Below are 13,663 nucleotides of genomic sequence, written 5' to 3'. Positions count from 1 at the left end.
AGCAGTGTCCGACAGACCCACCCCGCACCAGCCCCAGCTTGGCGGACAAGATGGTACTCAGTAGGGGCAGTGTGTGTGTGGCCTGTAGGGCTGGCCTAGGGCACTGCGGGGTCGCCATGTTTGCAGGGTCACCTGGTGAGATTGCCACCGTCAGTGTCCTGGCTGGGGGAAGCCCACTGTCCTTTTGTCTTGCCCGCTGCCCGGCCTGCAACGTCCCCTGTCACCCGTGTCCAAACGCAGTGCAAGGCCTGGCACAATGAAAGCCTTGCCTTGCCCACAGTCGGAAGGGGTGGTTCCTCCCCTGATTTCTCCCATCACCCGCCTGTACCTCTGTTGCTTCCGGGACGGGTGTGTCATCGCCGCCAGGGTCCCTGTTCTGTTCACACACTGTGTGGGGCTCTTCCGGGGCTGGCCCGCAGCGGGGCGTGCCGCGGCTTGGAAGAGAACGCATGGGTGGCGACAGGAGAGGCCAGCTCTGTCTCCAGAGAACACCCTTTCCTCCTCGGGCAGTTTTGGGTGTGAACTCTGGGGTTAACCCACCTCGCATCACACCTGGGCTCCGCCAAGTGCTAAGCAGCCCGCTGCTCCGTGCCTCAGTTTCCCCATCTGTAGCATGAGGGCCCGGCAGTGTCTGCGCTCTGGGATGGCCGGGGGACCAGTGGGCTCTGATTCTGCCTGTGAGCCCTCCCCCCGGGCGGCGGACACACACGGACTCTGGGTCTGACCTACCACGGGGTTTGCAGCAGGAACAATCCTGCCCTCCTCCCCACCCAGGGCTTTATGGTGTCACCTTCCCGACCTGTTATCCAGTCACTGAGCAGGGTGGGAGGGAAGGCTCCCTGCAGTGCCTGTAGCTGCCAACAGGTGGCAGCGAGGATGGCTTTGGAGGCTGGGAAACGGGACCCCAGTGCATCCACCCCACACCTCAGGCCTCAGCACCCTGCTGCTTCTAGACCTTGTCCGACACTCCTTTCTGGAATGGTGTGGGACGAGGGCGGGGTCCCTGGCTCTAAGCCTCACGACCCAGCGTCTCGATGGGGGGGTCTCTTCTCTTGCAGACGGGTGACAGCCTGCCCTCAGAGAGGGCACTGGGGTCGAGTGAGACGGTCCGGAACCGCATCGTCCAAAAGTGAGTGTTGCTGGGACCAGCTTCTGGCCCCCAAGGGGGCCCAAGCCCATTGCCAAGGCCCCTGCTGGGCTGAGCAGCCTGGGGTTGGCCTGCAGGGGGAGGACCCGCCTGATTCTGTTCCTCCCGCTGCATGCGGCCTGCCCTTTTTCTTTCTTTTTTTTTAAAGATTTTATTTTTATTTTATTTTAATTTTTAGAGAGGGAAGGGAGGGAGGAGAGAGAGAGAAACATCAATGTGCGGTTGCTGGGGGCTGTGGCCTACAACCCAGGCATGTACCCTGACTGGGAATCGAACCTGCGACACTTTGGTTTGCAGCCTGCGCTCAATCCACTGAGCTACACCAGCCAGGGCTTGCCTGCCCTTTTTCTAGCTCCTGAAGGTATGTGTGTGGAGGGTCTGCTCTCCCTGCACGCTGCCCGCTCTGGCGGGCACAGGCCCTGCCCTGCTCTGCCAGCGTAAGGGGTCGGGGTGGGGACCACTGCCAAGGAGCTCTGGGGTGGGGTCGACTTCCCAGGTGGGACACCATCCCGGAGTCACCAGGTCCACCCACCTAAGGGTCTCCGTGCCCACTGCTTCCCCGCCTCCTCCTCTCCCTGCACCCGAGGCTCGCACACTCCTGGCTCATCTCTCGGCACCCCCGTCCTCTCCAGACTGTCCTCCATATGACCACGGGTGCCCCTGCCTGCAGCTGCCCCTTCCCGGAGCCCTGGGAGGCCAGGCAGGGTGGGAGGCCAGGCGGCGGTTCCTGGTTCCCCCGGGGACCCTCAGCCATGGCTCTCTGCACCGGGGTCTACGGTGGGGTGCGGCCCGCAGGATAGGTTGGGGTGTCTGCCCTCAGCCTCTGGACTCCCCCAGGCACACCTGGGCCCTATGCCTTTCTTCATATCCTGTCAGCCCGCCCTATCTGCAGTTCCACACCCACGGATTCAACCAACCCTGGGTGGAAAATATTTGAAAAAGTTATGTTGTTGCAAAAAAATTACCTTGTTGCCAGTGTATACTATGTAACCAGGCCTATGATACTTGCTTCATACTAGTACAGATTGTTTTTCTTGCCATTCCCTACACAATACAGTGTAACAGCTAGTCACATGGCATTTACATTGTATTAGGTGTTACGAGGTAAGCTAGCGGTGATTTAAAGTGTAGGGAGGGTGCACCCGTGTGACCTACACAGACTACCCCATTTCCCAGAGAGGGCTGGAGCGCCATGGGCTTTGGTGTCAGCACAGAGTCCTGGAGCCCATCTCCCACGGACACCGAGGGACGGCTGCCGGTGTAGCTACAAAGATACAGACACAGAGCACGCACCACACACACACACACACACACACACGGTCGTCCCTTTTTCCCGTTTGACATCTGTCTCCTTCCCTCTCACATGCAGACGCAGAGACTGGACCGGCTCACCGACAGGACCCGGGGCTGGGCCCGCAGCGGGGCTCGCTGATGTTTCCAGAAGGAATTCCCGTCAAGGTCAGACTGCTGCACTGGAGTTCCTGGGCTCCCCCCCGAGGGCCTGCCTTTGCATTCCGGAGGCGTCCCCGGCCGCCCGCCTGCAGCCGGGCAGCAGGATGATTGCATTCAGTCCGGCGGGAAGGTGACACTTCGCTTTATGAAACAAGATGACTTCTCCTGGAGGCGCCCGCCCATGCCCACCCGGGTCCCACCTCTGCACCCTCCCCGGCTCTGCCCCGAAAGCCCGGCACCCGGCGCGCTGCTCCTGAGGCGGGTTTGCCTCGGATGTGCCTGCAGGTCTCCTGGGGGCACCCCCCAGGGGGCCCCTCTCACCGCCGGTTTCAGGAAACAGTCGCGGTGTGCAGGTGGCGCGGTCTCACTCGGTCCGCCTGGCAGCGAGGGGAGTTCCCATCAGCCCACCAGGCCCAAGGTCGCAGAAGGACGTGTCAGCCAGAACCTTCCATCCCTCTCATGTTTATTGCTCCCATGCTCTGTGGGAGACCCAGGAACTGGGGGGGGGATCCAGTCGCCCCCCAGGGCTGGGCAAGAGCCAGGAACCAGAAGGGGGGTGGAAGGAAAGAGGAGGGGACTGTGAGAGTATGAGGGACAGTGAAGTGGTCCCTGTCACCCCACAAAGCTGTCCTGTGTCCATCGCCTAGCCGAACCCACTCACCGGGAAAGGGGCATGGGGCCATCCGTAGAAGAGGATGGGGAGGGGTCTTCTGGACCCCCCACCCCAGCCCTGGTACCTGTGTTACTCTGCAGGCTCCGTTTGTAGGGTCCCCCAGATACTGGGTTTTCCTCAGCTTGCACATTCTTGGGCTGAGGCGCCATCCAGCATTGGCCCCAGGTCCCTCAAGAATTCCCCTGCCTGGCTGCTGAAGCAGGAACCTTCCGGAAGACCAGGGTTGTCACTGATAGGCCGAGCTGTCCAACCCAGTGGGGGGGGGGGCGTGGGATGTGCATGGGGCCCCCACCCTTACCCAAGGCCCCGTCCTGTACCCCCCACCTCTAGCCCAGGCCTTCACCATGGAACTGGGGGGCTAACCACACCCCCCATTTTCACTTCTGTTAGCCTGAAGGCTGGGCTAGCCTGGTAGCTCTTGAGGGAAGGTTCTGGTCACTTCAAGTCCTGGCTCGTGGGAGTTTTAAAGCTAAAATTGGGACAGTCCTGAGAAACCCAGGGTGGCTGGTCACTGTACTGTCACCGGGACCTGCAGCTGGGTCCCGCATGCATGACTTCACCCGTCTCCTTGCGCTCCGGGAAAGGCCACGTTATTTTGCCCCCTCTCGTGTTTCAGACCTGGCTCCCGCGTGTCCCGAGGGGCCACACCTCCCGCTGGCCCTTGGGGCTCAAGCGCCCTCCCTCCTCTGGTCCCATAAGCTCCTGGGCACAAGGGTGCCTCCACGCAAGGGAGGGCAGGGATCAGCTGTGACCCATTCTCAGCCGATGCCTGAGGCCCCAGCGCCGCCTCGAACTCAGGGCTAGAGAGGCCGTCCCACCAGAGAGATCCAGGAGAACCAGCCAGGCCGGGCCGGCAGGTGGCGTAGCTGGGACCCGAGTGACTATCCCATCCCGCCCCCGGCCCCCCCCGCCCCCCCTGGAGTTTCACGCCGAGTGAGTCACAGGCCTGCACTCTCTCCACGGGAACATCCTAATGACATCTTTAATGCTCTCACGAGAAGAGGCCGCGAGCGAAATCGCAGCTCCCGTGCATCCTAAATTACCCTCCGCCCCCCGGTCCGTTGCAGCGACACCCTATTTATAGCGTCTCGAGGAGGGAACACATCCAGAACCTTCCCCACGTGGGCCACCGCGGCCCTCACATTTTGACACGTGGTGTTGCCCAACAGAAGACTGGTACACGGCACCCCCACGACCCCTGCAGCCAGCAGAGGACAGCGACGGTGGCAAGGCCGGGCAGGGGGACATGCTTCTGGCGTGCTCAGGTGCGCCGCAGACCCAGCGGCTCCCGGGGGTGCTGGCTTGGCCCAGTGCCTCGCCCACACCCCCCAGACTGGCAGGATTCCTGAAGGAATGGGGGTGGGTGGGCACTGTGATCAGAAAACAGACAAGGTTTCTTCAGTCTATTACCCAAGAGGTGGTCCCCACCTCACCTACCTCAGGCTGTCAGAACGCCTCCCACCAGCCCACAGCCTGCGGCCTCAGCTCTCAGCCAGTGGCCCCAGCCCCAGCCCCCCAGGACACAGCAAGACAGGGAACCGGCGGCAGAAGCAGGTTCCCTGGCTCTTGGAGCCCCAGTGCAGACAGGTGGGGGGCAGCGGCACCCTCCCCCTTCCCTCTCCTCTCCCTCAGCCCCTGGACATTGCAGGCAGAAGGGGCCGCACCCCACGCTCCTCCACACACCCTGGGGTGCTGGGCGACTCGAGGGTGGCGCCGGGGCAGAGGGTCTGTGTCCGGGCCCCGGTGCCGGGACAGGCGCACGGCTGTGCGTGGGCAGGCCCGTGCACGTGCAGGAGGCCTTTCCGCAGGCCTGGGCCCCGCCTGTGCCCCCGCTGTCCTTCCCCCCGGCTGCCGTCCCCACTTAGGCCCGGCCACCGGCTGGCCGCCGGGAAGCGGCGGCGGGAGACCCCCGGATGCTGCCACCACGGGCTGACTCTGGCTGCAAGCAGCCCTCCTCAGCGCCACTGCCCCTGGGCTGGGGGGCAGCTTCGGCTCCACCCGGGCGCCACCATACCCTGTCCCCCAAGGCCGGGGTGGCCACCTCTCCGGCCCCAGGGGAGGCTCCAGGCTCCAAAGACGGCCTCTCCCTACACTCCGCCCCTCCCATCCCACGGCTCCCCCACACACACTTCCAGGGCAGGCCCTGATGCGAGGGGTCTGGGTAGCACACGAGGGAGCCGGCAGTGGCTCTCGGCCTTCTTGGGAGGAGGGGTGTCCTCCACGCTGGGACCCTCATGTCAGGGGACGCCGGTGGCCAGATGCCCAGCCCGGAGAGGCGGCGGGCAGGCCCGCGGGTCAGCAGGGGCCTCGGCAGGGTAGGTCCCGAGAGCAGGCCGCCGCGGAGGCCGGTGTCTTCACCAGGGGTCCAGGCCTGTCCCCGGGCCGCTCACGCTGTGGACGGCGTTGGCCACGTCAGTGAACACCAGCCGGCTGGGCCTCTGCAGGGGGCCCTGAGACGGGAGCGTGGTCTGCGGAGAGACAGTCAGGGCGTCGGGGACCTTGACCCGGGCCTCGAGCTCCCTGACCCAGTCACAGTCCTCACTCCCTGGTGCCCGCGGCACCGGCTCCGCCTTCTACCTGGGATGCCCTCCCTGCGAGCTCAGTCTAGAAGGTCCACCTGACTCAGATGCCCCTCCAGGGCCCCCGGAGCCACCCCCACCTCGCCCACCCAGCAGCCACCACCCTGGGGTCACCCCAGGGGCTGGTGGGATGAACTGTGCGGGCTGCACGTGTCCCTGCCCAGAGGGCCTGGCCTCCGTAACCCCGGCCCCAGCACAGCGGCCGGCCCCGGGGGCGGAGCACAGAAGACACCTGTCAAAGGGTCAGCCGTCCCCGGGCTGGGCGGACTGAGGTTCTCAGCCCGACTTCTTGACCACCCCAAGGGGCAATGTGTCTCAATCTCGGTGACCCAGAGCTGGTGGCCAAACCAGAGGGTCTCTGGCCCCCCAGCCTGACCTCTCCTGAGTCTGCTCTCTCCTAATTCTGCTTCTGGTAGGGACAGACCCCCACCCTCAACGGCCCAGCAACCCGTGCGGTCGAGGGAGGAGGGGTGCAAAGGGGTTTCACACGCCTGGGGGGGCCAGGCCTCCGAGTGGTGCTCTGGCCCTTGGGGCTCTGGGGACCAAGGGCCAGTGGCCAAGCAGCCAGCGACTCTGGCGGGATGACCACGCAGGTACCCGCCGCTTTGGACGCGGGAGGCAGGTTTGGCTGGGTCTCTGCCTGCACGGTGGGGTCTGTCAGTCACTAGGAGCCCATCGATTTAGTCAGAAGTGCCACTGTCCCAGGTGACCCGAACCACCACCCTCTCAGGACCACAGGAGCTCAGTGAGCAGAGGGGGCCAGGGGCTCAGCACCCCCACCTGTCCTGTTGGCCCTCTCCTGCTTTCCTAGCTTGAGCCCAGGGCGGCACCTGGGGAAAGAACCAGGGTTGTCCCCCCACACGCATGAGAAGGCTGAGGCTGGGAGAGGCCACGGGGCTTCCCGGGTCACCGGGCTCAGGGGCAGAGCCCGGCTGGGTGCCAGGGCCGCTGTGGCCTGGCCCCATGGGGTGGGTCTGCAGGTGGCCACCGAACACTTCCACTGATTTCTGAACAACCTGACGAAACCCACACCCGCACCAGCTGTCACCTGACCTCGGGATGGGGGCGGGAGGGCTGCCCGAGGAAGGAGGAGGGAGGGGCTGGGGGCTCTGGGAGCCGGCCGCGGGCGGTGCCCACCTTGCCTTGCAGGGCCCAGCGCGGAGGCTGCGTCCCGCCCGTGCTCCAGCAGCTCCTGCTCCAGCTCGTCTTGCTCCTCCGTGGGGTCGAAGTTGTACATGGGCATGAGCTGGTGGCGCAGCTTCTCCAGCCTGGGGGCGGGGGAGGTGCAGAGGCCGTGTGGGGCGGGGCAGGCTTTTCCCCGCCCACCAGCCCTCCAGGCCCTGTGGGCGGGGCCAGAGCACACAACCACGCTTAGGAGCCCACGTTTCCCCTGGGATTCAGGGAGAGCCATTTCGGTACCAGCTCCACCTCTCAGACGGGTGGCGTGGGTTACACAGCTGTCCTCCGTGGGGGGCCACAGGGACTGCCTGGTCAGGGCAGCCGGGCAGTGGGAGGGGCGTCAGTGGCAGCCAGCTCAGGGCAGCTGGGCAAGGGTGGCGGGGCAGTTGGTTGGAGGTGATCCAACCTTCTCCTCTCCTGCTCACTCACCCCACCCCAGGGTCACACCTGCCTGCCCTGGGGTGGGGGGACCCCTGGGGGGTACCCCTAGGGGGTGGGGCTCCACCATCCTGGAGCAGAAGGGGTCACCCTCAACCCTGAGTGTGCAGAAGGGGCCCTGACCCCCCCGAGCAGGGATGGGGAGCCCACGGCGGGGGTGCTCCTTCCCCGCCCATGTCCCCGGGAGCCCGGCCGGCACCACCCACAGGCTGGAGCCTTGGGGGGCAGCTGGGAAGTTACCTCTTCTTCTTCCTGATGTACAAGACCTGCAAGAGAAGGAAGAGCGTTCACCGGCCGGGGAAGGAGGCCCCGGTGGACCCGGCCATCCGTCCCTCGGGACAGGGACTGAGGCTGACGAACAGGAGACAGCGGGTCCCCAGGTCCGCAGGGCCCCATACGTCCTGCATGGTGCATCCCTCTGAGATGCATGAGGTGCTGACTGTGTCCTTGAGGAGCCCAGCCCGGGGGCCGGGGGCCCACCTCTGCCCACACCAACCCGAGGCGCCAGGCACTCGGCTCCTGCTGGAGATGCCCCCAGGCTGAAGCGGGTGGGGACACTCCAGCGTGCCCCTCCTCTGAGCTGTCCCCGGGCCCAAGGACAAGGATGGGCAGAAAGAACAGGACACAGACAGGGGCTGCAGGCAAGGCTCTGGGCTGGGCTCCCGGGGTTTGCAAAGAGGCTGGTGGCCCTCAGTGGGCAGGGACCTGGAAGAGGGCCTGAGCCACAGGATGTCAGCCCAGACCAAACCCCAGTGTCCTGATGCTGGGGGGGAGCGGGAAGACCCCAACTCCACTACACAGATGTGAGGATAGGGGCCTGGACAGCCCAAGGGAGCATCCAAGACCCGAGGGCCGCGGGCTGGAGCGGGAAACCCTGGCACGAGGCACTGAAGGGAGGGAGGAATGGGGGTGGCCACCAGGAAGGGACGGCAGGGTCCCCTGCCACCGCCTTGTTCTCCCCTAACTGCCTCTGGTTTTCTGCCTGGGGACAGCCACGTCTCCAGGGTCTGTCCCAAACCCCCCTCTGTGGCTCTCATACTCCTTGTGGCCCATTTATAGCTTGAATCTGATTAGGTCGTCAGCCCGACCCAGAGCTCCTCCTGCTGCTCCTCCTGGGGGACCCCAAAGGCCTGGGAGGAAACTGAGGTGTCCCCTGCTCCTTCACACTTCCTCCAGAGGGTCACCCTCGCTCTCCTGTGGGCGGGACACACCAAGGGGCCCAGGTCTCCACTCCAGCTCCAGCTCTACCCTGTATCCCCCGGCCCCCCCCCCACCCCGTGCCTCTCGGCCCCGCCCCAAACGCTCCTCCCTGCCCCGTGGTGCAGAACGACCCCTGAGACAGGCCAGAACCTCGTCTCTGTGCCTCTCCCCTGCTGCTCCCTCTGCCCCACGTGCTGACATCGCCCCCCACCCATCCTCCCTCCACAAATCTTCCCCTCCTGTCTAGTGACAGCCCACCTCCTCTAGGAAGCCCTCCAGCAGCGCTTCTCCTGTGTGAGGTGCCCGGCCGGCACCGATGGCTCCTCCGAGTGCCCAGCAGGGCTGGCCTGGGGCTGGCATCAGGAGAGAGCATCTCCGGCCCCAGCTCCCGGTGCCCAGGAGCTGTTTCCTGCCCTCTGGTGCCTTTGCCCCGTCACCCCACCCCCTCCCTCTGCCTTTGGCACGAAGGCCAGCCATCCCAGCCGCCTGGATGTCCCCCCAGAACTGAGGGGAAGGCAGTCCTCCAAAGTTCCTAGGGAGAAACCTTTCACGGAGAATCACCAGGGCAGGTTCCCGGCCCTGACTGGCCCCCGAGGTTAGGGTGTCTCTGTCCGTTCAGCCGCTGCGGGGGTGCCAAGGGCAAGGACTGGCAGTCCGCCCTGCCCTGCCCTAGCAGACGGCTCGGGCCCCGGCCCCACGCAGCGTGTTGCATCCTGGCCCTGTCTGCGGGCCAGCAGTCGCTCTCTGGCAGCAGCCCGGAGCCCGCGGGGCCCATATGGCGACTCTGGTTTAACAGCAGCTCTGAGCAGGGCATGGACGGACCGTGCTTGCAGCCCTGTTTGTCAAAGCAACACGTTCCTGAGCTAAGAGCAGCCGCCAGAGCCTGCGAGGGGCGGTGGGCGGGATGCCGCCGTTGCCAGGTGCGCAGGGGGACCTCAGGGGCACCCCCACCCTTCCTGGCCTTGGGCTGCATCATCTCCAGCGCTCCCTCAGTGTCACTGTGAGCGCCCCCATACCATCCTGGAGGGAAATCCATGTCTTCAGTGCAGACACCAGATGTGGGAGCATCCCGTGCTCTGGCGGGGGGCCCCGCAGCCCTCACCCCAGCACGCCCCATCCTGTTGTCTGCCCAGCTCTGCCTTTCCCGCGACACGGTGGCCAGGCCTCCCCCTGGAGGTCTCAGGCCGAATGCTGCCTCCTAGTGGTCCCTGACCAGCCAGCCTAGAAAGGCCCCCACCCAAGTCCCCAGCCCCGTCCCCGTGGGCTCCACTCAGCGGCTGGGCTGCATGTCTTCCACTCCCTGTGGGAGGACCCGGTCCGTGGGGTCCTGGAGGCCTGACCTGGGGCAGCAGCTCGGTAAACCCCTGCCGAGTGAATGAATGCACGCACACTGCATGCCGGGGCCTGCCATGTGCAGGGCGTCCTGCCCGGACTCCGTCCGCAGCTGGAGATCTGTCCCAGACACCTCTGGCCTCTGGCCTGCTTGCACCCCTGCACTCGCCTGCCTCCCTGCTCTGCTTGCTGCCCACAGACCCTTCTGCCTGCCTCCCGACTTTCACCCACCAGGACCCTCCACCCAGAAAATGCCCTCCTGCCCGACTCCTATGTGGCCTTCACGGCCCAGCTCAAACCACCGTGTGCCCCTCGGGAACGCCTCTGGTTCTCCCAACCGGAGGCCGCCTCTCCGGTCTCTGGGCCCCAGCGGACAGATCCCTGGGGGCGGGGAGGAGTGTGTGATCATTAACAGGTGGCTATCTTGGACTAGCGTCTCTAAACTCTAAACACTGCCCACCCTCCTGCAAGCGTAGGTCATCTGGGGCGGCCCCAGTGCTCACCATGGCCACGGCCAGGCCAATCACCGTGATGATCCCAAAGGACAGAAGCATTGTGCCCACGCCGGCTGTGCCGCTACCCACGTCTGGCATTCTGGTGCCATTAAAGCTGGTGGCTTCTGGGCTGAGGGTGGTGGTCGCAGAGGCCGGCCCGTCCGTGGCAGGCTCGAGGTTGGGCTCGGGGGTGGACGGGCGGGTGCTGAACCAGCCCCTCGCAGACAGGGTCCTGGAGTTCATGCCGATGCTGCGGGACCGCCTGTGGTCAGCCAGCCTGCTCACTCGCTTCCGACATCGGGACTGTCCCAGCCCGTGGCCCCGCTGCCCATGCAGCTGGCCACCTCCTTGGACAAAGGGAGCTCCCTGCTTCCCTGGATCCTGGAGAGGAAAGAAGGAAAAGTGTGAGCTGAGGATGGGACTCAGTGGTGAGGTTAAGTTCCCTAAGTTCTGAAGGCACTGGGGAAACACAAGTTGGAGGGCAAGGGCAAGTTCAGGGAACATCAGGACCTGTGGTTGCTCTGTTGGCAGTTCCCACGTGGCTTTAGGATGGTGAGAATGAAGCCCCGCCCCCTCTTGGTGGGTAAGGTGACCCTGGTGAGCACCCTCAGACGAAGAAGACCTGAAAGGTAGTGAGGTCTGAAAGAAAAGGCGTCTCCCCTGCTTAATACCCTTCCCCCAACCCTTCCTCCCCACACTCCCACCTCCTCTCTCCCCGCCTCTACATCCCTCAGCTCCTGCTTGGAGGGAAAATACTGTGGCTTTTCCCTCTTCTGGAGGGAAAACTTGCCCGAGAGTCGGACCGGCCTGTTGTTGAATTCCAGCTCAGCTGAGCCGGATGATCCTAGGCAAGACCCCCCATCTCTCCGTGTCTGTCTGTCTGTCTGACCCTAAGGTGCGGGCATTAAGGGCGCGTCCCTCACAGCGCTGGAGGGGCACTGAAACATCAGCAGGAACCCGACCACAGAGAAGACTTCGCTCAGCACGAACCCCGTCCGTGGCGAGCACCCAAGACACACAAGAGCTTCTCCCCCTGGCCAGCCCCCGTGGCGAAGGGAGTCATGGAAGCCACTGGACCCAGCCCCCTGTGTGGTCCAGGTGGTGCTTGGGATGGGGGCGGGACAGGTACGGGGACCAGAAGGCAGGAATAAGAGAGAGGCTAGAGTCAGGTCCTCCGCCAGGGCTCCTCTGCAGGCTCTGGGAGCCAGGGGACCACTTATAAGGGACCTAGTGGCCTCCAGGGACAAGGAGGAAAGCAAGGGGAGCATGCTTCCGAGGCAGGGATGGAGCTTTCACTCTGAGGTGCTTTCTCCTCCCCTCTCCCTGCCCTGCTTTAGGAGCAGAAGGTGGGAGACAGGCCCAGCCCGGGGTGTGGCTTGCGCCTTCCCAGGCCAGAGGGCCCTGGGGAAGGCAGGGTGGGAAGGGGTCCTAGCTAAGGTGCCGGGTAGCCTAGGGAGGGGAGGGACCCCTAGCATGTAGCTGTGCACACCTCCCCGGGCTTGCTCACGGGCATACATATGAGGTGCCCCCAGTGCAGGGGCACGGGTGTGTGTGAGGTTGGCACACACCGGTGCTGGCTCTCTAGGCAGGGGCAGGGGGTGGGAGAGGCTCCTCTCACTCTCCGCCCCCTCCCTCCAGCCCTGCTGGGCAGGTCAGGAGTCCCGGGTTCTTCCTTGGCTCTGCCACTGACCCCAGGAGTGACCTTGGGCCAGACCCTTGACTCCTTCAGGGGCTCTTTTGCTCCTGTGCCCAAAGGAGAGGAAGGGCCCTGCTCATCCCGGTCTGTCACTCCTTCGGCGTCCAGAGCGCGAGAGAAAACCAGGCTGAAAGGCGTCGGCCCCGTGACCTCCCTCCGAGAACCCGCGCACCGTCCTCCACCAGGTTCCTCAGCCCTCCCTGACCCAACCACCATCCCGGGCCTCCCCGACCTCAGCACTTACTTAATCCTCTCTGGGGCTCAGAGCTCAGCGGGAGAGGCTAGGGGTGGTAGCGACAGGAGGGCCCGGCCGGGAGAACCCCCAGGCCCCGGGTGAGGGGCCGCGGGTCTGACCTGAGGTCCACTCTCCCTGTCCGCTCCGAGTCGGGGCTGGGCCCACTGCGTCGCACCGCCCGCAGCCGCAAGCGCCGGCTCTCCCAGCACTGGCCGGGACAGGCAGGGCTGGGACCCACCGCGGGGGTGGGGCCGAGGCCAGCAGCAGCGCGGGTCCGTGGCGCTGGGCACTCTCCTCCCTGCCGGCTCCGCGCCCCCGGGCCCCGATTGGCTGCCAGGTCCAGAGCCCTCCCAGCATTGGCCAGCTCGCCTGTCGCTTGGATCCGGCTCCGCCCCCAGCGGGAGCCGGGTGGTAGTTCTTGGACGCCACCGCTCACTCCCCTTGGCCTCTGCGGGAGTCGCGCAGGCACCGTGGGTGACTAGGCCCGTCCTGGGCCAGAACGCGGGCCCCGGGCCAGCCTGGCTCCACCTCCGCCAGGACAGACTCGAGGTCTTATAACGCAGGCGGACGCTGCAGGCTTAGGGAGAGCGTTGGACTGGGAGTCCTTGGGCCTGTGCTGAACTCTGGTTAGACCCTGTGCTGGCTTTGTGACCTAGAGAAAGATGCTTCCCCTCGCTGGGCCTCAGATCCCTGCTCAGATGGGCTCTGGGGTGAGGGCTCTTGGTAAACGGACCCACCCCGGGGTGCAAGTGGGGCATCTTCAGAGAAGCTGGGAGAGGGACAGTATCATTCTTGGAGTGGTGTTATTGGGCACCCCCGACCCAGGCAAGACTCCGTATTCCCCTCACAATAGCCTCCTTCCAGGGTGCGCTCAGCTCAGCTCAGCTCAGGGGAGGGGCCTTCAGAAGCCTTCTAATCCTCAGGTTTTTTAAAGGAGTTTATGGAAATGATCGAAGTAGCTTGTTACAAATACTGATCCCCCGGATCCCCGGGAAACTTTATGTTAAATAGTAGTTTGGTGAAGGGTGATCTCGTTAGCACTGGATTCTGGTGCGAGAAGGGGGCGTTGCGAGGCCACACTTCGCGGGACACTGCCGTGAATTTTATAGGAGGAACTGAGGCCCATAGAGGGCTGGCCACCAGGACAAAGCCTTACTAGTTGGCAGTAGAGTCAGGATTCAAACCCTGGTCTCCTATGTCCGGTTTCTAGTTCCCTGCTCCAAACCCTAAAGCGGGAG

At 64.7% G+C, this 13,663-nt stretch overlaps 1 protein-coding gene across 1 annotated transcript; it reads right to left on the bottom strand.

Moving 5' to 3' along the window:
* Positions 1–4,230: 4,230 nt before the first annotated feature.
* C7H3orf18 (chromosome 7 C3orf18 homolog) lies at positions 4,231–12,739 on the bottom strand. The gene is given in 6 exon segments (XM_028518596.2): positions 4,231–5,740; positions 6,989–7,003; positions 7,005–7,119; positions 7,709–7,734; positions 10,504–10,875; positions 12,435–12,739. Coding segments are annotated over 5 exon segments (504 nt in total). The 5' UTR covers positions 10,738–10,875; positions 12,435–12,739; the 3' UTR covers positions 4,231–5,626.
* Positions 12,740–13,663: the final 924 nt, after the last annotated feature.

This window comes from Phyllostomus discolor, chromosome 7, assembly GCF_004126475.2.
Source record: "Phyllostomus discolor isolate MPI-MPIP mPhyDis1 chromosome 7, mPhyDis1.pri.v3, whole genome shotgun sequence".
NCBI lineage: Eukaryota > Metazoa > Chordata > Mammalia > Chiroptera > Phyllostomidae > Phyllostomus > Phyllostomus discolor.
The sequence above is the reverse complement of the archived record's forward strand: the minus strand, read 5'-3'. Positions and strand labels throughout refer to the sequence as shown.